Source organism: Brachionichthys hirsutus, chromosome 7 (genome assembly GCF_040956055.1).
Source record: "Brachionichthys hirsutus isolate HB-005 chromosome 7, CSIRO-AGI_Bhir_v1, whole genome shotgun sequence".
In the NCBI taxonomy this organism is placed as follows: Eukaryota; Metazoa; Chordata; class Actinopteri; order Lophiiformes; family Brachionichthyidae; genus Brachionichthys; species Brachionichthys hirsutus.
Window position 1 is genome coordinate 11,581,285 of NC_090903.1, and position 25,930 is coordinate 11,607,214.

Sequence of the window (25,930 nt, forward strand, 5' to 3'; positions counted from 1 at the left end):
ATCCACAGGCATACATACTTCAACAACTGCTTGCACAGCTCATACCACACATGGCCCTCCATCCTTCGCCCCCTCCCTCCCTGCGCCGCTCTCGTCGATACACGGCGGAGGCCATATGGCCGAGTGAAGCCTGTGGATCTCGAGGCACATCTGCGTATATGTTGCTGCGCTCCTTAAAGGGCTCTGCAATGAGCTCACATTAACACACACACACACACACTGACACATTCTACTGTCACTGTGTGTGTGTGTGTGTGTGTGTGTGTGACCTCAGTGTCTACATTTATAGTGATAATTGGTGAAACAGTCTGTGAACAGCTGTGAGGTGAGAAGAGGTTGCGTGGCGTTTGGTACAGAAAGCAGAGGGGAGGAGGAGAAAGAGACGAGAGGAGTGAAGTTGGAAAAGAAATAGAGCAGGGCGCAGAAGAAAGTGAAAAGAGAGAGGGAAGAGGAGACGGATACAGCCGAGAAGGAGGATTCCAATTTTAAGTATGGACATAAAAGAGCGAGAAGTTAGAAAACTTCTCGTTGCGTTTATTTTGTTTCTCATCAACAAATCTATTAGGGAAAAAATATTTTATACACAAACGGAGATTCAATTTTTTTTTTCTCCATGAATTAAGATAAAAGTAACTTGTTCATTTGAAAGGGGAAATAAGTGAGACTTTTTTTAGGTGAATCCAGAGGAAATAATAATAATAATAATAAAGGGTGGGTCTCTCAGTGTCGAACTCTAGTGTGATAATGAATCACAAAGATCTGCAAACAATTTCATTATTTAAGAAACTGAGCAAATGAAAAACTGAAAAGTGGAACACAAGCATGAAATATTTTAACTCCCACAAAAACAAGATATTTATAATCAGATTGTTTTTTTTAAAAAACAGGATCCATTCATTGATTTACACCAATCTTTTTTATCAACAATCGTCATTTGAAGCTATACCAAAAAGTAAAGAGTCATTATAATTCATAAAGAAATGAATGACATGATAACTAAATAAAATAACAACGAAATCCAAATCAAGCAAGAAAAAAATGTACGTTTGTAACAATATAAAAAATGACTTTCCATCCTGACGAAACGCTGCTTTCTTTCTCTGGTGCTCTACCCTTCTATACTTCTACTTCCAGAAACACACACACACACACACACACACACGCAGAAAAACAAACACAGAGCGAAATAAATAATGAAGTGGTGAGGCAAACATTGTGTGCTAAAACCCCTGTGTAGCTTGGCAATCAGCTTGCCCATGTAAAAATAAATCAAGCTGATTTTCCAAATGTTTTGTGCGTGGTGCGCTGTTGCCGCTCTTCGCAGCACAGATTGCAGGCCGATGGAGAGGCAGTGGGGAGGGGTGAGCCGCTTGAAATTGAACCCACTTGCACCAGCTTGTTAACACGTACACCTTAAACCCCCACCGAGCGCTCGGGGGGCCTGCGGGGAACAACTAAACTATATATACATAGCAATCTGACTGCATCCTCGTGTCTTCGCATCGTGCCAAAAGTGCATTTCCTGACTTCCCAAAATGAATAAACGCTTTCCTCGACTTACGTATTTCTGAGCAGAAGAGCGATCTCCGAAAATAAAAGACAGAAACACAGTCAAGAAGCTCAACAGTTCCTCTAAAAATGACCTCCTGTGGAACTGAACTCAAGGGATTGTTAAATATCAGGAGGATTCATCAACCCAGTAAGTGTCAAAGCAGAAAATAAAACTCACTAAATGCCAAGAGTGATTATCGTGGCTCGGTTGGGAGAAGAGAGAAGTTGGGGTGCCAACTTCCCAGCCAATCCACTTTTGGCAGCTAGATCTCTACTCTGCTAAACCTCCTGAGAACATGAGATAGCCAGCCACACACACACACATTAAAATACCAGCGTAACATATGCACAGAAACCTACAGAATATTCATACTTCACACTCCGTGATAACTTGGATTTCTTTTTTTCTTCCTATGAGCACACAAAAAGAGTCACGCCGAAGCAGGAGGCAGCTGTGACTCGGTAAACGTTGTGGGTATTTTGGCAGCGTCTGGCAGTCGACAGGTTAACACCGGTGGGTGGTAGACAATATGTAGTGTCAGTGATGGAGCGGGAGGAAAGGCTGGCTTTGTGCAAGAGGGAGAGTTTGGGGTGTGGTGGGGTAGAGATCCTGCAGAGTAGGGCAGCAACACCCACACACCCTCGCTCTACCCTCAGCGCTCGGCGAGGGAGAGACCCCCCGATTAGCATAAGCCAGAGATGACTTCTAGCTGCAGTTTTATACTTCAGTGTTTCCGAAATCACTCCCAACATGCCGGACAGAGCGTCGATCGATCGCGTTCTACGCTCGCTGCCGTAAGATTTAGCGACCGAATTAAGGAAAAAACGCAGCGCTACCTCAAACTGAGACGTTTTTCTGAAGAGAAGGTCGCTGGAAAAGGTTGGGATGAAGTGAACAACTCAAGAAATGTGTTTTTATATACAGTATACCGTTAAAGGCCGCACCATGAAGCAATCATCAGAACACGCTAATAAGGTCTTATTGCCTTCTGACAAATTTGTAAAAAAAAATCTTTATATAAGTGCTCTAATTTATGTAACTTTTGCTAAATCTGGATTTTTTTTTTTCATGGAAAATAAAGACGGGTGTGTCGGCTTGTATCTGTCAGCTTTTTCTGGAAAAACAAAAATCAAACTTCTGAAGTAGGAGTCCCAAAAATCCTTAAAGACCATGTGTATCAAATACGATATGAAAGTCACAGTTATAAGTTGTAAAATTATACACTACACTCGATGCTATCAAATTCATTTTTACTGAACTCATTTATATGCAGAAATGAAAGATTACTCTCATATACAGTCACTCAAATGCGTCATTTTAAAACCTGAAGTTAGGCTTCCATTTTCTGCCTTCCACATCTTGCACGCTACACACGTTGGGCAGCCGAACAGACGCATGGGAATATTTTACACCGCCACGGGACAATCACGGGGGTCGAGTTATTTTAATGTTTCATGTGAGAATGAGAAATGAGAAATGAATTCAGTCGTTTCTAATGTGGCCTGACTGACAGGTGCGTCGTACCTGTCCTTCATGCGCTGGTGCATGCTGCCGTGGTGGACGCATTGTTCCTCCATCTCAGTGCAGCGAGCTCTCAGACCCTTTACCGTCTCTTCTAGGTGTTGCCTCTCCAGTTCCAGCAGCTGCTTTTCATTTCTATCCACACAGAAACATCGAAAGCGCTTTCATACAAGGGCTTTCTGAATCAGACACGGATCCGCTCTAAAGGCTCATTAATGCGCCACATTAAAAGGTGAGCAGGGGCGGAGTATCATTCTCCCACAGTTAGGAACGTCATCACAACATCCCGACAGGCACGGAGGGACTGACGTCGGTGATAATGGACAGATCGCCCGCAGAAGGACGGATCCGAAATACGACCGCCCTGTAATGAATGCTGAAGTCTGGAGTGTTTTATTTCGTGTGCCGTTGGACAAACAACTAAAAACAAATGGTCAGGAGTTTCTTTTTCATTTTATTTTGCTCGTCTACCTCGTCCAGCCTGGCTGGGGCTGTGCAGCAGGATTTTAACCGCTACGCTGGGCTTGGACTCCAGAGCTCAGACAGCCTGAGGCATAAAACACACTAACACCGCACTGTTGTTAAAGTGCATCACACACACACACACAGCAGATGTAGGATCTGTGCCGTCTTGACAGAAGCGCGTCAGCACTATGTAAAATCCTCTCCATAAAAAAAAAACACATTCAAGGTGTATTCTGGTACTGATGTCCGTCCGTAGGAGAGTACGCACGGTACGTCGGTGTGTGTGTGTGTGTATTGTGTGCGTGTTTCCTGTGGCTGGTGAGGCCAGTGCGGTCTGGCAGGGCCAGATTGGGGGGCTGTCATGTGACTAATGTGCAGTACAGCTCCAGCAGCTGACAGGACGCTGGGCCCAGGGTGACTGTCGCACAAATACATAAAGACAAGCACAAAAAGCACACACAGAGACACACACAAACAGGCAGCCCAGATGGAGATCTGTGCAGGCCTGCTGTGACTACTGTAGCATCAGGTTAACAAGAAAACAGGTCAGGCCGGGAAGCAGGATGTTAATATCGACGCCCGGACAGCCTGGATAGATGACGACATGACGGAGCAGAGAGAGATGAATGTCTGTCTGATAAAGTATATTTGGGATCCCCGTATGAACGCTTTTCAAGGGAAAAATAGATAAATGAATAAACGGGGATGACGTTTGCTGAGGTCGATCAGAGACGTAAAGGAAATGGCACATAGTTCAAGTCAAACGAGAATAAAATATGATGAAAGAGTAAGAAAAGAAATACTGACCTACTGTCCTCTGTCAATTCCTGCAGTTTCACTCCCAGCATGCAACACTCTTTCATCAGCTTCCCAATCAGGGAATTCTGGGAACTCATCAGACTATCCGACTCTGCAACTGCAAAGGGAAATGACCGAGTTATTTAATCCTGTGAGATTAACCATCATGAGTGATTAGCGTACTGTTGTAGCTGCAGCTTAGAAAACACATGTAAAGAAAAAAACCAGAACAAGTCGTGAAAAATATTCATTTTCATTTGCCTACACACTGACCATCGTGCCGATGCAGAGAGATCATAGTGCCTCTTTGGGGGGGGGACGTTTAAAAATTACAACATTTTAGTTACTTCAGCGATTTTATTTCCACCATTTAATTAAAGTTACAAATTAGAATATAAGAGACCTCCGGTAACGCGAATTAGACGTTACTAAAGCAGGCCAACTAAATGGTGTCACGTACGAAAGAAAAACATCTACATCACGGACAACGTAGGAGCACAATGAAATCGAACAAATACTCCAGCAGCGAGCATCTCTTTGAATGCATTTCCCAGAATGCATTAACTTTAAAATCAATAGTGCTGGAAAAAAACAGACAGAGATGTAAAGAGCAAAATCAGAAGCACGGAGAACCGAGAATGAAAACAAAGTACATGTGAAGGGTAAAACAACATGGAGAAAGGGGGGATTTGTCCTTTGAAAGTGCTTTCTTTCTCCTTTCCACCCTTCCTCACTTCCTCATCCACTCATGGGGGGGGGGGGGGGGGCTTCTTTCTGAACAATCCAATACTGGGCTTTCATCATACCTTTGAAATGATCCACATTCCGCTCTCCAACATATGTCTGCTCTTTTAAAATCACAATGGCTGCCTTTTGGATGAAGGAAATGATCCACCTGCTCCAGCATTCTGTTACAGTCAACCATAACCCAAAAAAAAAAAAAAACACAAGGACTCACAGTCTTTGAAAAGTAGCACAGACTTGTGAACTTTTTTTTTTTGTACAGTATGTATATATATAAAAAAAAAAAAGCAGGGGAAGAGCTTAGGCGGTAGATCTCTTTATATTATATAGATTGATTGGCTGCAGGGTCGATCGATAATGCACGTGGCTGAAGAGCGTAGAACAAATCTGCACAACCTTACATGCAGACATGCACACGCATGCACACGCAATAAAGTTTGCTCAGTGCTAGAAAAGTTGCACGAAGAATGCTAATTAGCTGAACAGGCTTTGAATTCGTCTGGCCACGCGTAGGCCAAAAAGAACCATGGGACACAGAAACACAGCAGAACTGGCACTGGAAAAAAAAAAAACACACACACTGGAAAAAAATAAATGTCGGAGGGAGGGACGGATGGAGAGAAGAAGCGTGGCGGGGAGGGGGGGGGATGGAGAGAAACAAATATCTGATATCATCTAGAGGCTGCTCTATACGCATTTACAAAAAAAGAAAGGGCAGAAGAAGGGACAAACGGATGGAAGGACAAACGGATGGACAGAGAGGCGAGATTTGGAGAGCAAGAAAGCTAATTATCCAGCTCGTCTGTTGAGTTGCACGGGGAGAGGAAGTGATGCGAGCGACTAAAAGACGTCCGCCCCTCCGCCCCCTCCCCATTCGCAGCTTCCTGCTGTGCTCTGATGTCAGCTCTCTTTAGACAACATGTGTGCTGCCGACATGCGCCAGAAAAAAAGCCTTTGTTTACGCCCCCCTCCCTGCATCCATCCATCCCTCCCTCTATACCCTCCATCTTTGTTCTGTGTACCAGCAGGCCCACTGGTTGTTAAAGGGAACCACAGGTAAATAAAAAAAATAGAAAGACAGGCGGAGGGAGGAGGGTAAAGGGTAGGGATCCAGATGGTGCAGCAGATGTGCTAGCGGCAGCAGCAGCTCGGCTGTGCAGACAGACAGGGCGATCTGTGCTGTGCCGGGTCGCTCTGCTCCCATCACCTTCCCTCTCCCGTCTCGTGCTATTTTCTCTCCTCCTCCTGTGACTCCCGTTTTGCTCTTTTTGCTCTGTTCTCCTCCTCGGAGGTTATTTCAGCTCAAATGATCGGTGTTCCTGTCCACCCACCCACTCCCTCCCTTGCTCGCTGCTCGTGCTGCGTCGGTGGACATCACAGTACTGAAGTACTGAACCCATCCTTCAACTAGAAAATGCAGGTTCCACACGGCGACGGTCCGCCCGGCCGATGAAGTCCCAAAGCCCCAGCTGTGATTCTGTAGACGAGCCTGATCAACTTTGCTGCTTCACGGCTCGCAGTTCTGGACATTCCGACTGTGTGCTCCATCGTGTTAAGTATTGCTTTGTTCTGTTCTTCTCTCCACACACACACACACAGACACACACACACACATCACACTTCCTTCTGTGTATGACAACTGATAAAAGACGCGGCGCATAAAGACATTCAGACCTTTCTGCTGGGTTTGGGCGTCCGTTTGCTCCAGCAGCACTGCCAGCGCTTTCTCCCTGCCCTGGGCTGAGCGGGCCAAAGACGCCATCTCCTCCTCGTGAGCCCGCTCTGCTCGCTCTCTGTCCTGTCTGGGGAGAAGGACCGGGATGTTACGGGAAAGTCCAAAACTAAAACTAGCACGTTAAAACAAGGACGGCAGCAGTTGAGGAGAAGAGGTGAGAGAGAGAAAGCAGAAGAAAACACAGAGTACAACAAGAGAATGAAATAAAGGACGAGTTTTGAAGGTTCGATGGGTGAAAGTGTCAGTTTGAAGACTCCCCGAGAGGCCGGGCTGTCTACGAGAGACCCGCAAACACACCCCAAGATTACACCGTCAGTCGCAGTTAATGTTTAAAGCACTAAACTAGAAGGACGAAGACCGGCCAGTGCTCAACATGAATAAAGATTATCGTGACAATGAGCACTCGGATGGCGTCTGTCTCTGCGTCCCTTCATCTCCGTGGCAGAAACGTGCAGGTAAAACGCAAACCAAGTTGCTCGTTTCCTGTGGGATTGGAGCGACGCTGCATTTCATTTGTGTTTCAGCCAAACTTTCATCGTCATCATCCAAGTCCAAATGTACGAAAACAACAACAACAACAAAAACCGACAAAGAAGCAAAGAGTAGAAGAAAAAAAAACTACAAAGACAAGAGAAAAGGGAACAAACAAACAGAACTCCTCCTGAAGTCCAAAGGCGCTAATGAAGAGAGAATTCTCCGGTTTAAGTGAAAACTTTTCTCCCCTACAGCGCTTGGCCTGCATCTCTAAAGTGACCACGTCTGTCTGTTCCTTCATGTGTGTGTGTGTGTGTGTGTGTGTGTGTGTGTTCTCCTGCTGTCCTGCTGTCTGGGGTGTGAAAGTAGGTGGCGATTGTGCAGGGGACACAAGGAGATTTTGTGTGTCTGCTCGCATATGAGTTTGTGCGTGTGTGTATGTGTGAGCGAATGAACCCCTGCTGGGCTTGAACAGCAGCCTGAGCCACCAAAGCGCACACCAGGGCTCAGCGGGAGATGGCGGGCAGGCGTTGCCAGCCATTTGGTCCTGCAAGCGGGTCGGGGGGGGGGGGGGGGGGGGGGGGGTACACATTTGTGTTTGTGTGTGAGGGGGGGGCGCACTCACACCAGACCTGTTTACCCACCAATTAGCATCCGACAGACCGCCAGAAAGTTCCAGCAGTCAGTAATGGTGAAGAAGACGAGGGCAATGAAAAGCAGAAGATATAAATCAACTAAAACAGAGTTCTACATTTAGCATCTGTTTGTTCCGCCGACAAACTGCACCAGCGGCCGCATGCAGGGCCTTCAGTCCTGGACGGACGCAGCGACACTTTTCAGACACTCACAGGGGTTTTGTAGGGGTTTTCTTTTGCGTTTTGGTTCAATAAGTGCTCAAATCCCCCTTTCAAAGTGGATCGAAGGCCTCCTTGAGGATAACAATAAAGTTTAGAAGTTAGTTCAAGTTGTGTAGTTTTCCCCTGCACCATTTTGGATGCGCATTTTATTTCCAACATGTTTGCTTGCAAAATGTTGTCTCAGAATGGCTGCAAAAAGAGAACGGAAAGGAGGAATATCAAGAGTGTGGAGGGCAGAGGCTGAATATGAAGGGCTGGAGCTGGACTATTCTCCCTAGACTAAAATCTGCCTTCCAGCTAATTGGTGAACGGCTTCTGGGTTCTTGCCGGTGGCAGTGAACTCTTGTTTGAGCCTAAGAGGCAATAGACTGAATGTTCCGCAAGCTGATAGCTGGGCCTGTTTGTACATGCCTGGCCTGATGCGGTGTAGGACAGCTTGATAAGTGTGGTGAGAGCTGCATGGGCCAGGGGCCTAAGGTAGGCTGGGATGGCTCTGGGGCTGCAGCCAGGTACAGTGGCTGGTGGGTAAGTGGGAGGTGGCAGAGGCAGTGGCTGGTTGGCTAGCTGGCTAGTGTGGCAGAGGAAGAGGGGGCCCAATCTGCACTGCCTGCCTAAATGGGCACTATTCAAGCTGTTTCCCATTAGATGTGGGGTGCCAGGGCCTGACCATGCACAGAGTTTGCAGCACCCCATGGTGCGACCAGCATCTCAAGCCAGAACCACCAAATGCTGCGGTTTATCTGAGAAGTAGCACAAATTGGAGTCAGACGGTGAACTTTGAGGAATCGGGAACATTCGCTGATGCCAGAGATGAGATTAACTCTCTCTCTCAATGAGCGCAGCATCACCAGGATACGCATATAGATTAGCTGAAGCCGTACAGCAACACATACACGTGTAGTCAGAAAAAAGAAGCTGCACAAGTCACTATAATGTGAGGAATCTCCGCCAAGGAGGTTATGATGTTATTTGTCTGATTGTTAGCAGGATCACAGAAAAACTGCTGGATGGACCTTAATAAAAAAAAACATCTGAAGATGGGTCTTGGTCTAATTTAGATCCCATTAAATTTTGAGAGAGATCTGGATCCAGAAAAATCTTGATTTTCCCATTTACTTATAATGGAGGCTTTAGAAAAAATCCCATCATTTATTATTATTTAACCTTTATTTAACCAGGTAAGTTAATTGAGAATTAATTCTCTTCTACAATAACAACCTGAACCTAAGTTGCATGTTTTTAGTGGTGGGAGGAACCCGGAGAGAACCCGGAGAGAACCCACGCCAACACGGGGAGAACAGCAAACTCCTCACAGAAAGGCCGCAAGTCGACTTTGAACCTGCGACCTTCTTGCTGTGAGGCAACGGCGCTAACCACTGTACCACCATGCTGTAAATGGTGCCTTCATTTCACTCGCGTGTCTTAGGTAGCCGACCCCTGCATTAGACTGTTCTCTATACGTCCACAGCGGTCCCGACTTGGTCCCCTCACTAACTTTAAAAAATCAAACGTAGAAAACTCTAAACAGTTTAAAGATATACAACTAGTGTAAAAACAACAAAGAAAACTTCTTTCAGATTAATAGAAATTCATATTTATGCTCCGGCATGAACTGCATTGCAAAAGAACAGGTGCAAAATTAACATACAGGTTAGCAGATTGAGAACGGCTTTATCCAACGAAACAAGCTTTGTTTGTTTGCAACAAAGACGACAAAGTGATGCGAGGCAGAGGATCGCTGCAAAGACGAACACGGAATAACACTTATTATTCCAGAGACAAATGGCACACACACGCACACACACACACACACACACACACACACGCACATGCAACTAAATGATGGGATTATTTGAACTCATACAATGCAAAGGACGAGCGCACCACAACGGAAATAATGCGACATATTGAATATTTACTAGGTGGATTCTGTGTATAATAAACATCTAAACAGTGTCTTGCAGCAGACGGTGTCTGCACAGTGTCAGATTGTGATTTCAGTCGCACCTCAATGTGTTTTAGCACGTTTTTATCATTCCCCGGGGGCGATGCAAGTCCATCACTGGGCTACCTCGTTTTAGAAGGCACATCCCTTCACCTCGCTGCTATTCTTTATGGAATAAACGCATCAAATTTAGAGACAGCCAGATGCAGCTCCACCACTCACTCACTCCAGGCCCAGGCCCTTCTTTCTATTGGCCCATCTATCCATCGGCCATCTCGTCTCCGACCCTCTTCTCTACCGTTTCGATCTCGTCCTCCGCCCTCGTTTCCCTCTCACCCTTTTCTCCTGTAACTAAACTGGCTGTGTCTCTCTCCATCTGCTGGTTCTTCCTTCAGCGGCCCTGCACCTGTTCACACCTCCTCTCCTGTTGGCCACCTCTTTTCTCTTCTCCCTCCCTCCCTCCCTCCCTCCCTTTCATCTCTCTCTTCCTCCCTCTCTCTCTCTCTCTCAGTGTGACGCTGCCAGGCCCATTCCTGGCTCAGTTAGCATCTCTGTCATTCAATCCATCTGTCGGCAAGTCAACTTTGTTTACAGCAGGGGGCCCGAGCCTCTTTTCTTCTTCAGAGAGAGCTAAAGGCCTCCCACTGTCACCGAGGTCGTAGGTGAGCCAATCATGCACGAGAAACAAACAATGCAACTGTTAAATTAGAAAATAAAATTTAAAAAGAAAGATGTAATTTGGCCACCCACTCCGTCACACACACACACAATTAGACAATTTTAAAAGCTGTATTTCACTCTGTCTCAAGCACATGTATTTATGTATTTGCGTCCAGCAACAACACAGATGCAAATATCTTTTGCAAAATCAAATCTTCCCTCAGAGAAGTTGGAGTAATTAGCAGCTGAAAGGCTTCTGTCGTCATTTATATGCTCATGAAACACAGCAAGAGAAGCTTAAAACTAGTAATTAGCACAGATGACTGATGGTCTAAGCATAGGAAGAGCGACTCGGCACCGCAGGCATCTGCGACGTCTAGAAATAAACACACATTTGTACAATATGCTTCCCATACTGACCCGATGCAGAAACCCAGGACTCAACGCGAGAGGCAAATCTGTACCTTCCAGAATTAGCTGAGGCGAGCGGCAGGGCCGGAGGTCAGAGGGAAACAACTCGCTGCTACTTCATAGCAGAAAAGGAAGCGATCTTATGAAAGACGCAGCGTAAATAAAGTAGCATAAATAAAATATAAAACATATATCTCATATTCAGAGCATTTTCACCACGTAGGAAAATAAATAAATGCATCCATTTTCATTCTTCCGCTTTGCGGGTCACGGGAGTCGCTGAAGCCTATCCCAGCTTGCTATGGGCGAGAGGCGGGGTACACCCTGAATGCGTCGCCAGCGCATCACGGGGCAACACAGAGACAAACAACCACTCAACCCGGACAGAACACGGGGAGAACATACAAACTCTGCACGGTTCATCCCATGGTGGCGGCGGGATTACTGCCGGAGCGGCGACAAATCAAAGACTCTGACATAGATCCATTTAACGGCGATTTGATGATATGATGATGCAGGACGCACAGTTGTGAGGATCTGGAAGGAAACAAGTTAATTTCAGAGCTGGTTTTGCACATGTACCCCCAACCCCCCCCCCCCTGTATGGCAGGCTAGAAACGACTAGCATAGAAAGAGGTAAATATTGCGTGGCGGAGGGCTGGTGCTCTCCCATTCGTTCTGTCCTCCAGCAGTCGTGTGTATGTAGGCCAGTGTCCCAGGGACACTTGGCTGAGGTGACAACAGTTGTAGCTGACAGCTTTGCCTCCATGCCTGAGGTCTCCCAGTCAGCGATCTGTCTATTCTATCTATTTCCAGTCCCCCAGGATGGACCGACCACGGCACTGCCTTACAATCCTGCCATTTATCATTTAGGATTTTTCACTCATTAATTTATAGAAGCTACATTTTTGGATGGATGACTATCTTATTTCTAACCAATGAGGAGGACCCCTTTCTTGAGATTACGATTACAACATTGCTATTTTTACTTTACTCCCATACATGCAGTGGACAAATCTTTTTTTTACTGATGCAAACGTTTAGAAGAAATGATCCTGCTGAATGATCCTTTACACATCACTGTTTTTTGCTGGAAAATGAGCTCTTTTTTTTCCACACAACATGATTTCTGAAATGATCCGCATAAACACAACTGAAAAATGTAGTCCAGGCGGGTGCCGGTGGTGGAACAGTTTCAAAAGCAGCATTGCAGAATTGCTCTGCGAGATCACAGCGGTGGTTCAGAAACTTTACACTAGAGTGCTAATAGAGCCTGCAGTAGAAACTAACCCGGACAGTGCTTTGGGGTAAAGAGGTCCTTGTTTTAACTAAATTATATTACGATGCTTTGATTCATTTAATCCCCATTGAGGGATTAACAAAGTCGTGTGTTCTTTTTCTTAAATCCTAGATTGGCCAAAAATATACAACCAGCAAGTACAACCTTATCAATGACATTAAAATGTCCCACTTTAAGACCAGAGGAAGAAAGAGAGAGAGCAGAAACACCAAGACAAAAAGACTAAAACACATAAATTGCCAAATGATCGGAAAGCAAGATGAAGAGCAATTCGAACGGGAGAGACGATGGGAGTGTGTGAGAAAAGTAGAGCGAGAGGTGAGAAGGCAAAATGGCAGAGAGGGCAAAGAGAGAAGAAAGCAGCGAGGTCCCATCGCCGGGCCGACGGGCCCACCACTGTCAACATCATGGCGTTCTGTGGCACGCGTAGATACACACACACCCACACACACCCACACGGCTGGCCAACAGCCCTCCCAGCTGCCCTATCCGTAACTGTCTGATTAGTTGTGCTAAGCAGCCCCTCCCCTGCCAACCATGGTGCCATCTGCTACCCAACAACATGGCTGCCGACCAGACAAGACGACGCACACACACACACACACACAAACACAAACACACAGCAAGCCTCGTATATACCTGGCACTGCCCTGCTGCTGTCACAGACACACAGACACACACACACACACACACACAGGTGGAGCCCGGAAATATCAACATTTAACATTCGCACAAAGGCGTGCTCGGAAAGGAGTCAACACACATCATGTCTGCACACGCACGTGCACACAGGTGTGCACGTGCGTGTGCAGGTATTTATTGACAGCGGATAGGCACTGTTACTGCCAGTTAGAAAGAGAGACGCTGTGCTTACTGGCAGTGCTGGAAGGTTCATCATGTCCCCCCCCCCACCTCTCCTGAGCAACTGCAGCCTGCGTGGCATCGCGGCCTTTTTATTCCGGGCCGTGATTGGACAAGGGCCTCCCGTGGAGTTGGTTTGCAGCAGTTTTGTCGAGCCCAGATTTCGCTTCCCGCTCCAAGCGATCCTCTGGCGGGACGCGGCATCTGCTGCCTCACCTTCCTCATTTACACTTCTCCGCCCTGGCACAGACACGCTTCTGTTCACCGCCTTCCCAGACCTCGCTATCGAGATCAACAACTCAGGGGCGAAAATAAGGGGAGGGCACAAAGGTAGACATGCAGAGAGAGGAGATGCGTAGAGTTTGGGGAACTTTATGTATCAGAGTCAGAACAGTCGGTCTGGAGAATATTTGTCTTTCTGCTTCTCATCATCCAATTTATGGGACGAGGCCGTAAATCACAGGCGGATATTCTGCCTCACCTTTCTAGCCCCGCCTACCTGTCAGCCTCAGTAATGATTTACATTATCCGTTAATTCAAAGCATTTTCTATTTAAGGTGATCTCAGATTGCATGTGGGAAAAAAACCAGCATATTCAGAGTCAACAATAAAAACAACCAAAAATCACGGAAATGATTCACGGGGCAAATCCCAGTGAGAAGATTTGCTCGTGTTTATGTTGTTTGTGGCAACAACATAAACACATTCTTAACAACAGTGATGTTTTGGTTTCTTGTATTTCCAATATCACGAATTTGCTTCTTGACTCGGCCTCAAAAAAAGGGAAAGATTGAGTTTTTATCAGTGAATATTTCACAAACTTCTAATAGCCTGCTAAACCGAAAGAGCTTGTATAAATGGAGGGGTCTCCATGTACGGCGTTCATGGCCTCCGTCCAATGATCCGATTGTATGAGCCGTCATGTTCAGACATTTCCTGTCCCCTGGAAACCATCGTCACAAGTTCTCACCGGAGACGGAGACCGAACTCCGCATGCATCCACGGCTCGCAGCACCCCTCATCAACATGTATGCTCGATTTCACGGAGATATCGAACCCGGTGGAAGATTCGGGGGCCTCGCACAGGTCCCGGCTAGCCGCCGATCCATGCAAATACGTATCTGCCCATGTGCACCTAGTTGGCATTTGTTGAAGCAGAAGTTATGCTGGGAAGTTCTCACTGTGGCCTTTTGGATCTGCGATGGCGGCACAGGAAGAGACGAGGAAAGAAGAAAAGAAGTAAAGTGAAGAAAGAGAGGCGCAGACAAACAAAACAAACTTGGTAAAGCCCTCTGCTGGGCTGGGACCGGGGGCTGGGATGTGTGTGGCTGAGTGTGCGTGAGTGTGTGAAGCGATGTGAACAGAGTGGCAGGGATTAGGACAGATCCTGGGCTGTCCAACTCACAGCTGGCTGATGATCCAATCCTGGAGCGCGGCGCAGCGCACCAGCCGCCATGGGACCCCCCCCCCCCCCCCCCCGGATGCGTGCCTGCATCTGTGTGCTAGTGCCTCTGTGTGTATAGGCATGCAGCTTTGACTGGTGCGTGTGTGTGTGTGTGTTGCAGGCATGCAGGTGTATTAAGAAGTGTGTGTGAGTATACGTGTGTGTTACTCAGAGAGGAAGGGAAGGCTAGCCGAAATCAAACAGAGGCTGTCTGTGCTTCATGTCCCCCGTTTGAAGGTGAGCTGTGATCATTTGGGACACCAGAGGAGGACAGAATGAAAGAGAGGAGCGAGCAAGTTGAGAAAGAATCAAAGCGCTGCCTTCCAAGGCTGGTCATACAAACGCCTCCCAGTCATGCAACCGTGCATCTCACACTTTTACTATCTGACGACACAAAAATCAACCGACGACAGCTACAAAGGCTCGTAGCTGTGCTCTGGAGAGAACAACAAGGGAGGGCAAAGAAGAGCCATGACTACGAATGAATGTTATGTAGTTCTGTATAACCCCAGAAGGCCCACAGATAGACATGAAGAGAAGGGTAGAGAGAGGGAGGGGAGGGAGGGAGATGATCGCTTGAGGTTTATTTGCTGTTTGGAACAGCATGAGAAAGAAAAAAGCAATGGAGGACATAACAAGGAAGGGAGGAAAAGGGGAAAGCAAAGAAAAAGTGACAGGCTGAGGACGGATAAAAGCTGTGATCAAATCTCAACAAGTGTGTCATTGACGTGCGTGTGTGTGTGTGTGTGTGTGCACGTGTGTGTGTGTGCTCCTGTATTGGATATTTGCTTTATAACATACATTTGGTGCATTAGTTAGCAGGACCTCATTTTAGCGGCACCTCCTCATAAGGAAGCAGAGCGGAACTTCCTCATAAGGAAGTAGAGCGGAACCTCCTCATAAGGAAGTAGAGAGGAACCTCCTCATAAGGAAGTAGAGAGGAACCTCCTCATAAGGAAGTAGAGAGGAACCTCCTCATAAGGAAGTAGAGCGGCACCTCCTCATAAGGAAGTAGAGCGGCACCTCCTCATAAGGATGTAGAGAGGAACCTCCTCATAAGGAAGTAGAGCGGCACCTCCTCATAAGGATGTAGAGAGGAACCTCCTCATAAGGAAGTAGAGCGGCACCTCCTCATAAGGAAGTAGAGCGGAACCTCCTCATAAGGATGTAGAGAGGAACCTCCTCATAAGGAAGTAGAGCGGCACCTCCTCATAAGGAAGTAGAGCGGAACCTCCTCATAAGGATGTAGAGAGGAACCTCCTCATAAGGAAGCAGAGCGGAACTTCCTCATAAGGAAGTAGAGCGGCACCTCCTCATAAGGAAGTAGAGCTGCACCTCCTCATAAGGAAGTAGAGAGGAACCTCCTCATAAGGAAGTAGAGAGGAACCTCCTCATAAGGAAGTAGAGAGGAACCTCCTCATAAGGAAGTAGAGTGGCCCCTCCTTATAAGGAAGTAGAGCGGCCCCTCCTCAACAGACTCCAAACAAAAACCAGTAATATCTGCATTAACTCAAGTGGTTCGCTCCAGACCGACAGGTTGGTGGTAGCAAATTGTTTTAACAGCTTTTTCACCACTATTGCCACCCTGTTGGTCAGCAAACTCCCCCCGCATTCAGGTCTGTACGGTTCTGACCACATCCAAACTCACTATGAGAAGCTAGGTGCTAAAAAGGACACTTTCTCTTTCACACCTGTAAATACCGTTGATGTGCTAAAACAACTAATTGCCCTTCAACCTAACAAGGCCACAGGCCTTGACAACATACCCACCCGGTTCCTCAGAGACGCAGCTGTCTCTATCGCCCCCGTGGTAACCCATCTGATAAATTTATCCATCAATCAGTGCCACGTCCCACAGGAATTCAAGACGGCGCGGGTTATCCCTCTGTATAAAAAAGGAAACAAATTAGAACCTGGCAACTACCGCCCTGTTTCCATCCTTTGTTCCATCTCAAAGGTTATGGAGAGAATAATCCAGGAGCAAATCAACCGCTACCTCGCCGAGCATAGCCTGCTCTTTGAATTCCAATCGGGCTTCAGAACATCCCACTCCACTGACACGTGCCTCATATATCTGACCGACTACATTAAGCGTGAAGTAGACTCGGGCAAGTATTGCGGCATGGTTATGCTGGACCTCCAGAAGGCCTTTGACACCGTTAACCATTCAATCCTATTGAATAAACTAGGGGCGATTGGTTTTGATAGCACATCAACAAACTGGATGAAATCGTACCTTGAGGGACGAGAACAAATGGTAGACATAAACGGAACCTTGTCCTCGTCCCTCCCGGTAAGCTGCGGGGTTCCTCAAGGCAGCATTCTAGGACCGTTACTGTTCCTCCTATACATTAACGACATGAATGCTGCCTGTAACTGCAAATTGTTCCTGTTTGCTGATGACTCAGCACTCCTGATTTCGGGAGAGGACAAAGTGCAGGTTGAGGAGGCTCTCAGCTCTGAGCTCACCAGAATCCGTACTTGGCTTACTGATAACAAACTGTCACTACATCTTGGTAAAACCGAATCGATTCTTTTTGGGTCTAAACACTCTCTGCGTGAGATAAATGTTAATGATTTCAAGGTCACAGTCGATAATACAGTCATCTCCAGCAAAGAAGAGATTACCTATTTGGGCTGTGTTCTTGACAAATACCTGTCTGGCGATAGTATGGCAACTAAGGTGATCAAAAAAGTCAATCAGAGAACAAGATTTTTGGGCAGAATGTCTGCTTTTGTCAACAAAAGTGCTCTCCGGACGCTTGCTGCAGCCCTCGTTCAGCCCCTCTTTGACTATGCTAGCACCTCCTGGTATTCAAACATCAAAATGTCCCTGAAAACCAGGCTCCAAACCTCCCAAAACAAACTGATTCGGCTACTCCTCAATCTGGGGCCCATGACCCACCTTCTTCCTGGACATTTTGCTAGCCTAAAATGGCTCAGGGTAGAAGACAGGGTTAAACAACTCAAAATGGGATTGGCATTTAAAATAGTCAATGCAGCTCTGCCCTCAGTCCCCTCAATCCCTGCATACCTGAATAAACACCTCCACAGATTTAGTGACACCCACAGCCACAACACTAGAGGGAGCTCAAACAACAACCTGATTACCCCCTCCTATAGGACTAACATGGGTAAATCATCTTTCTACAATACGGCCACCCAAGGGTGGAACGGATTGACTCCCGCCCTCAAAACATGCACCTCTTTGGCCTCCTTCAAAAAGGCCCTAAAAATACACCTTTTAGGGGGACAGAAACGGAGATAGTCATCACGACTCTCTCCGGGTCAAACCGCCCCTCCTCTTTTTTTGTCCACCTATGTTGCACGTATTAATTGCTTTAGTAATTTATTGTAATTTATGTAAGTTATTTATTGTCATTTCGCATCAGTGGTGTAATTTATTTTAGATTAATTGTTAGTTTGCACTGGCGGTGTAATAACATTTTATTTTTGTCTTTCTAATGTTACGTTGCATCAATTGCGTAATTTAATATTGGATTTATTTTTATTTGTATTGTTTTTTGTGGATGATTTATGTACGAAGGACTTTAATATTGGATTTATTTTTATTTGTATTGTTTTTTGTGGATGATTTATGTACGAAGGACTTTCAACGGAAACAAGCCCGCAAGGGCTTTTTTGAAATGCTCCTCTTAGACAGGATGTTTGACGTTATTTGTACTGTAATACATGCTACTGTGTGACTGTACTTGTACTCTAACATTCTATCTAATAAATATATTCATCATCATCAGGGAAGTAGAGCGGCCCAACTCATTTAGCAATAGAACTACCCACACTGCTTAATTATAGTGTGATCGGATATTTAAGATATATTTAGGATATATTACATGATAGAGTCTGATTCTTATAGATTATTTTAATGACTAGTTCTGGGTAATTAAAAATAGTGGCCTCAGTTGATTCTTTAGCGCTCAATGAGTTTTGCGTTTCCATTTTCTTAACGTAATTAATTTTATTTAAGCAAATACTGTTTGCACATAGTACTTCCAAAAGAGCTATCAATGTCCTGAAACAGCCGCAGTAGTCAGAGCTTAGAGCTGACATTAAGTGTACCAAGTATATAAGTCAATTAAATAGTTGTTGTCCAGCATGTATAACGCGTGCCATTTAGTTGATCAGCACCGATGGTGCACATAAATGTTCTCCACCATATTTAACAGAAGGGTTTCTAATATTAAAAAAATAATCACGGTTTTGATTTACTGATGGAACCCAAGCAGTATTTTTATTATCTCTATTTTGAGTTCAATCACATGTTATTTAACGTCAGTAACGCATTTTCCCATTCACAGTGTGGGAATTTAAAGTCTTCTGATGTCTTCTGTAACTTACTAGATGAAAATATTGCTTCTTAAAAACCCTCGCTCTGCGTGTGACCGCTAAATTTATAATTTAGCGAACACACTTCTGAGGGAAAATAAATACTTCTACGAAATCAGTAGTACTCCGAGGCTTTCGGCGCTAATGACCAAATTGAATTTGAACGGCGACACGCTGGGCCAAGTCAACAGCTGTCAAACATCTAGTATGCATCTGTGGATGGAGAAAACGATCAACTCCGTCACGCATGCACCCCCGCAAAAATGCTCTAGTCCAGCGGCTCCTCTATTAAAAGGTCAAAGTCATCATGATGCAATAATAGAATAAATGCCATTCTCCACAGCTGGCTGCAACACACACACACACACACACACACACACACAGCCGGGGTGTTATCGTTGACCAGCCGACAGACACGCACACTTAAAAACACAGAACAATCCGTGTGTTGCATTTACGGACCGGCCCATCCCACCGAGACGACACATAAACCACACCTACTTGCGCATAAATAGATATACACGTTTATTACACAAACTTGCATCCCGCAGCCTCAAGCACCACAGGGCACTACCACCACATCTGTGCCCATCTCAGACACCTCGATGGTGGGCAGCAGGGGTGAGAGAGTGCCCTGGGCAGCTGGCAAGGTCTGGCATTGCCCTGGTAGTGGCAGGTGTGGAGAGGAACAGCAGCCAGTGGATGACAGAAGGGACAGAGTGAGGGAAGAGACGAGGGACAAATGCAGGAGGACAGGAGGGGGGGGGGGAGAATAATTGGAAACAGAGGGTGGCAAAAAGGGCAGATGACAGAGTAAAAAGGAAGAACTGCTCAGAGCGAGGGCTGAGATGATGCGTGGATGGCTGCAATGATGGATAGAAGAATAGAAGAGGACGGGAGTGAGGGAACCTGGCTGCAATGATGGATAGAAGAATAGAAGAGGACGGGAGTGAGGGAACCAAATGGGCTAAAAAGATGCATCGCTATTCAGAAAGAGAGAAGGCAGAGGATTAAAGTAAAAGGGAGGGAAGCCGGTGGCTCCTGCTGTGAGAACGGATGCAGGGCACTAGCAGGTGGCACCGTAGCCAGGCTGTCCAGTGACCATCAGCAGCACCGTGTGTGTGTGTGTGTGTGTGAGAGTGTGTGTGTGTGTGTGTGTGTGTGCGTGTGTGAGAGTGTGTGTGTGTGTGTGTGTGTGTGTGCGTGTGTGTTTGTCTTTGCCAGGGACCGAAGGAAGGCTCGGGCGACATTTTGGCTCTGCTGGAGCAGTTGCTGGGCTGGGCCCTGGCCTGGTGGTTCAGTGTGGGCATTGTGTGTTTGTGTGTGTTTGTGTGTGTGTTGCATTATGTCGTGGCATGCTTAACAGGATTAGAGATGACCCGGTGAGGTCCAGTTGGTACCAGGACCCCGGCGCAGCGGAGCTCATATGTGTTTCTGTGTGTGTGTGGTTTGTATAATAGGATTAGCCGTTACCTGGTGCGGTACAGTTGGTGTGCTGGTCTGAACTGGACTGGACTGGGCTGTTCTGGGCAGGAGCTGGGCAGAGGGGAGCAGTGCGGGTGTGGTGGCATGTATAATAGGATTAGGTACTACCTGGTGAGGTGCAGTTGGCGCTGGGCATTTGCCAGCTGTTCTGCCAGGCTCAGTGCTTCGGCCTGCCATTGGCTCCCGTCCTTTTGGACTGCCTCCAGATGCTGCTGACGGCCAACCAGCTCCGAGCTCAGCTTCTCTACTTCCTGTCCCGCGGAGATAGAAGAAGAGAGGGAGGTGGAGGGGGGTAAGGAGCTGTTCCAGGAAAACACACCTTATGTCCTAAAACGAAATGTTACGGGATGATTACAACAAAAATGTGAACATCTAACAGATAAAAATCAACGGTTTTATACCATCAAAATAGTATTCTGAGGTAGAAATGTACTCAGAGTGTGCATACATCCGGCTTTATAAGCAGTTAAAGGGCTATGTGTGCTTGTTTGACGTGCCTGCATTGACACAGAATCTGGGAATACGGCATCCGCCGGCAGAGATCCGGGTGTCTTTATTTGTGCTTTAGCCTGAATATAACTCGCTGCATTGCCGTCATGAAAACTACTCCCTCTCTGACCTCGCTCTCTCGCTTGCTTGCTCACCGCCGCTCACTTGGCAACTTTTGTTGAAAGTAAAAATGAACCCTTGTAACCATTTCTTAATTTCAGATCCACTCGTAAATTCAACCAACCCTCCCTTGGCACACGCTACAGTACTCAACCAAGTATTTATAAATATTAGGAAAGCTTGTTCCGTAATCTTGCTGGGAAAAAAAACAGATCCAGGTGAACGCATAACCTTCTCGACACATTTAGATTACTAGCGTCCTCCATATTTAAATCCTGTTTCGTTGCAAAATGCAACCAGGACCAGGATATTTGATGCACAGACGACTTGGGGAGTCAAGGGTTCGTGATTATTATTGACTAAACTTAGTGAACAAATGAAATGGAGTCTAAATGTACCAGAGCAGCCTTCTCCATCTGTTTGGTGGTCTTGGATTTGAGCTCTCGGAGCGCTCTCTCTGCGTCCTCTGTCTTCAGCTGGGCTTGGCTGAACTGATGTCGTAGATCTGAACAAACCTGATTGACAGGGAGAAATTAAAATTAAAAACAGACAGTCCATTAATTAATTAACTATTTTTAACTATTTTACTTCTTGTCCATTTTTTTTAAATAATCTATCCGCATCCCTATTTTGGAACGTCCATCAATTGAATCAGTAGAAGCTGGCAAATGAACATTTGATTAAAAGCTGAAACACACTGACGTTTTAAACACAGTATGTTTATTTTGATCAGTTTGTTCCTAAAAACAACCCCATGAGTGATTTAAATTACACTCCACGTTTACTGTTGCTTTATTACTCATGTTTAAAGTTATCATGTTACCATCTGCTATAATATATCACTAATAATACATAAATTTCCAAAATCTAAATGCCCGATTGCAAAACTGTGACAAAACATTTTTTCTTATGGTAGCACCAAGAACAATCAGTCTCAATTATGTATATTTGAATATATATATATATATATATATATAAAATACCACAAAACATTGTTAAACCCTAAAATATGTATATTCACGCAAGGCTTTTTTATTTTTCATACCTCTGACGATTGTACATACAAATATATAAACCTTTGCTGCCATCCAGTGGACATCTACAGGCATTACAAGAAAACTGGACCGATCGCAGACAGGAGACAATGGCTTTATAAAAGGTCGTCTTGCACGCTACACACAACGTACCTTGATGTTGTTTTGTTCCTGGCTGGTAAGTTTGCAAAGAGCATCTCCGAGCTGGCTGGCCAGTGAGTTCTTGTCTCTGTGAGCTCTTTCCAGTTTCCCTTCCAGTTCATCAACTTTCTTGGACAGGCTGGACACCTGATATACACAAAGTTTCTCGTTGGACATTTCATCTCAAAAATAATGACAGTGTTCGCCTCATGAGTTTAATCTGAATCTGTATCTACGCGGACAGTGAAAGTGAGTTTTACAGCGTGGGCCAGGTCTTCTCTCTGTTCGTGGGCTTCGGCTCGGCTTTCCTCTCTCGCCTCAGCCAGTTTTCTCTGATAGGACTGTGCTTGTCGTTCGAGCTGTTGCCTGTGTCGAGCCAGCTCCCTGGACAACTGCTCGCACTGGGCCTCCGTCTGCATGCGTGCAAACAGACACAGGAGGCTTACCAGAGGCAACAAGCCACGGTAAGAAGTAAAACCACAATGATGGAGGAGAAATTTAAAGCAACATCTTCCAAATTACAAAATGCTGTCTGAGCAAACACATTTGGAAAGCTCCATCGAGGTTTCTCTGACCTTAGCTTTACTCAATTTTGCTTCTTCCGTCATCGCCACAGCGTGTTTCACCTGGAGACAGGCTGACCACTCCCTTTGTTGTACCTCTTGCTGACTAGTCTTCATGCTCTGCAGAGCCGCGAGCAATTCATCCCGCTCCCTGAAATAGCGACCAAAAAAATGAATATTGTTTTAAATATGCAATAACTAAAGAAACATGAGCAATCATAAGATCTTTAAGAGACACATAACAGACACGTGCAGTGTCCACATTATAGGATCGCATAACCGACAGGACAGGGAGCTCATTCTCTCAGGCTCATTTGTTTGCTTCCACTGACCGAGTGAGGCTGTCGACACTCTGAAGATGCAGATTTGTTTGAGATCCAGGCATTACAGCCTCGAGTTGTGCACACTTAAGACACAACCCAGACACACGGGGAGCGCCATCAGCCCTCTGTGCATCTGCTGCCTGTTTCTCCTTATGTCTCAGGAGAACCTTGACCTCCTCGTACTCCTTTCGACTGACTGACAGATCCTTCCTGAAGGCAGAAGTGGAAAAATGAGCTGAAGAGAATCTGACAGAGAAAGGCCGTAGGTAAGAAGGTAACTACTCTTCAGTATGCTGACCTTAGGGAGATCATCTGCGCCTCCAGACTTTCAACCTGGGCCTCATAGATACCTTTTAATTGCTCCTAATGGGAAAAACAAAATCTGTGAGAAACTAAAGAGTGATCCTCACCAGTTCATGTTTCCACGTGGAGTGTCCGGCTTCCTGCAGCCCACTGGTGTTTGTTTTGGAGGCTATGTGGCTTTTGGCTGTTAAACCCTTATGCATAAAAAAAACCCCACAATGATTAGCAATCGACGTAACAACAGGCTTCACCTGATGATAACAGGTATTTACTACAATAGTGAACTTAATACCAGACATAATGTGAGCAGCATAAAGGGCAGACTCAATTTAAGGTCTGCTTTACATTTACGTCCCGTTTTATTTGGCATATTATGTTGCGTGTGCTCTCATTGATGTGCACAGACACACACACACACACACACACACACACACACACTACCATTGAGTTTCCTGTCAAAGATTCATCCACAGCTTTGGATTCTCTCTCTCCCACCACCACTCTCAGGAGCTGTTTCATCCCCTGCAGCTCTTCCTGGAGTCACACGCAAAGGAAAGAAAAGCACACAAATTAGCGCAACAGTAAGCGGACAGCCAATATTAAAACACACATCTTTGATCACACCTTGTAGAATTTGACCTCAGCTTCCAGGTGCTGGATGTAGTCTGGCTGGTTGTGGTTCATTGGCACCAGATCCTGATCAGCAGGCAAGCTGGGCCTTCCCTCCCACTGTATCCTCTAACAGGGGAAAGAAGAGCGGCAGAACGAAGCAGGATCATCAGCAGAATGCTGCCACCGTGGAGGGACCAAACACGAAGGTGCATCTACTACCGGAGCCTCACGGGTCATCCTCAACGCGACGCTGCTCGCGCTACCTTGGGTGGAGACTTCTTCTTTGAAGTAGGAAGTGAAGAGGGACTTCCTTTGCACTGCTTCAGCAGAAGACTCTTCAGCTGATTCGCTACAATCCCAAAGATGACAGCGACACAAACATGCACATGCATGAGTGCATGGACACACACACACACACACACACACACACAGGTCATTTTGATTGTACATTTGTAAATAGCAATGTGGACATTTCTAAATGGTGGACTACAGTGTCTATGACAGATTGTTGTCCCGTCATAAATCCCGGCTACCGGCTTCGCTCTGTGATTTCTGACTCCACGTTGCCTTGTCCTCCTCGGACACGGTGTCGCGGGCCGTCCCATCAGCGCCTCTGGGCTCCGGCACATCCTCTCCATCCCGGCCCAGCTGCTCCAGAGTGCCGCTCAGCTGCTGTATGCTCTGGTTGGCCTTCTCTGAGTTCATCACACAAATGCAAACACCAGAATTTTGCAGTTTTAGGAAGATTGTTTTTAGTAAAATGTGTGCTCTTATTATTACTCAGAGGTGGAATAATTTTGAGCTTTATATTGAAAACTGCTGATAAATGGAACGTGTCACAGTAACGACTGTAAATGTGTGTAAACAAAATATCTAAAGACACTGTTTTTAGCTGTTAGCATGTTTAGCAGTGGACGTCGGTACTTACTTCTCAGTTCATTGTGGCGAGCACTGAGCGGCTCAGATTCCTCTTCATCTGAGTTTATCGGTTTCATTGATGTGTGAGCGACGTCAGATCAAGCTGTGATAGTAAACGTGCTGTTCAATTCAGGGTAACGACAACGTCAACACGTATATCTGGTCCGTCGCTGCTCAACTATGGTGCGTTTGATTTTTAAAGAAAAGCATTCTACAAGGGCGGTATAAGCTAGCCGCATGTCACCGCCCGAGCGCCAAATCTTTTTACGTAAAACGATTCTATCGACGAACGACTACGTTTACGTCCTTTAACTTCTTGCTGGGAGTTGTAGTTTTCTTTTCTTCTTCTTCTTCAGTCAGTCACATCCACTTGCCCGTCACTTCAGCTATAGCCCTATAACTGAGGTGACCTAGACGGGATTTGGATCAGCGTGCTCATCGTAGCCGAATTATGCGAGACAGATCAAGTTCTCGCGATATTTCGATATGAAATTTGCCCTTAGAAATGAATGGGTTTTGGGACATTTCTGGTTTTAATCCAGAAACCGCCGCAAGAGGGCGGCATGGGGCCGCTTCAGTGAGCGTCAGACGTTTACAATCAGCATAAATATGCACACAAATAAATGTCTCATCAACCGCTGCCAAAAAATATGCAATTAGCATTAGTATTCTCATTTAGTTAGTATTAATATTTTAAAATATTATTATAAATTAAACATAAATCAATTAATATAATTTAAACATGTATTAAATTCAATATCTTTGGTCGTCACCCAGAACCGACCCCAATGACTCCCACACTCTCTACACCATTTAATCCTGGTATTC

The 25,930-nt window shown here is 45.9% G+C and overlaps 1 protein-coding gene across 1 annotated transcript in view; it reads right to left on the bottom strand.

The window, feature by feature from the left end:
* sdccag8 (SHH signaling and ciliogenesis regulator sdccag8) overlaps positions 1–25,179 on the bottom strand; it is a 30,685-nt gene extending 5,506 nt beyond the window's left edge. Inside the window, exons 1-16 of the mRNA XM_068741703.1 lie at positions 25,113–25,179; positions 24,718–24,879; positions 24,448–24,533; positions 24,197–24,310; positions 24,014–24,106; positions 23,680–23,766; positions 23,568–23,632; positions 23,279–23,479; positions 22,959–23,097; positions 22,644–22,796; positions 22,396–22,530; positions 21,607–21,723; positions 20,708–20,850; positions 6,755–6,882; positions 4,346–4,454; positions 3,077–3,208 (exon numbers count right to left, since the gene is read on the bottom strand). Coding sequence (XP_068597804.1) covers positions 3,077–3,208; positions 4,346–4,454; positions 6,755–6,882; positions 20,708–20,850; positions 21,607–21,723; positions 22,396–22,530; positions 22,644–22,796; positions 22,959–23,097; positions 23,279–23,479; positions 23,568–23,632; positions 23,680–23,766; positions 24,014–24,106; positions 24,197–24,310; positions 24,448–24,533; positions 24,718–24,879; positions 25,113–25,179 — 1,931 coding nt within the window. The remainder of the gene's footprint in view (positions 1–3,076; positions 3,209–4,345; positions 4,455–6,754; positions 6,883–20,707; positions 20,851–21,606; positions 21,724–22,395; positions 22,531–22,643; positions 22,797–22,958; positions 23,098–23,278; positions 23,480–23,567; positions 23,633–23,679; positions 23,767–24,013; positions 24,107–24,196; positions 24,311–24,447; positions 24,534–24,717; positions 24,880–25,112) is intronic.
* Between the last annotated feature and the right edge of the window lie 751 nt (positions 25,180–25,930).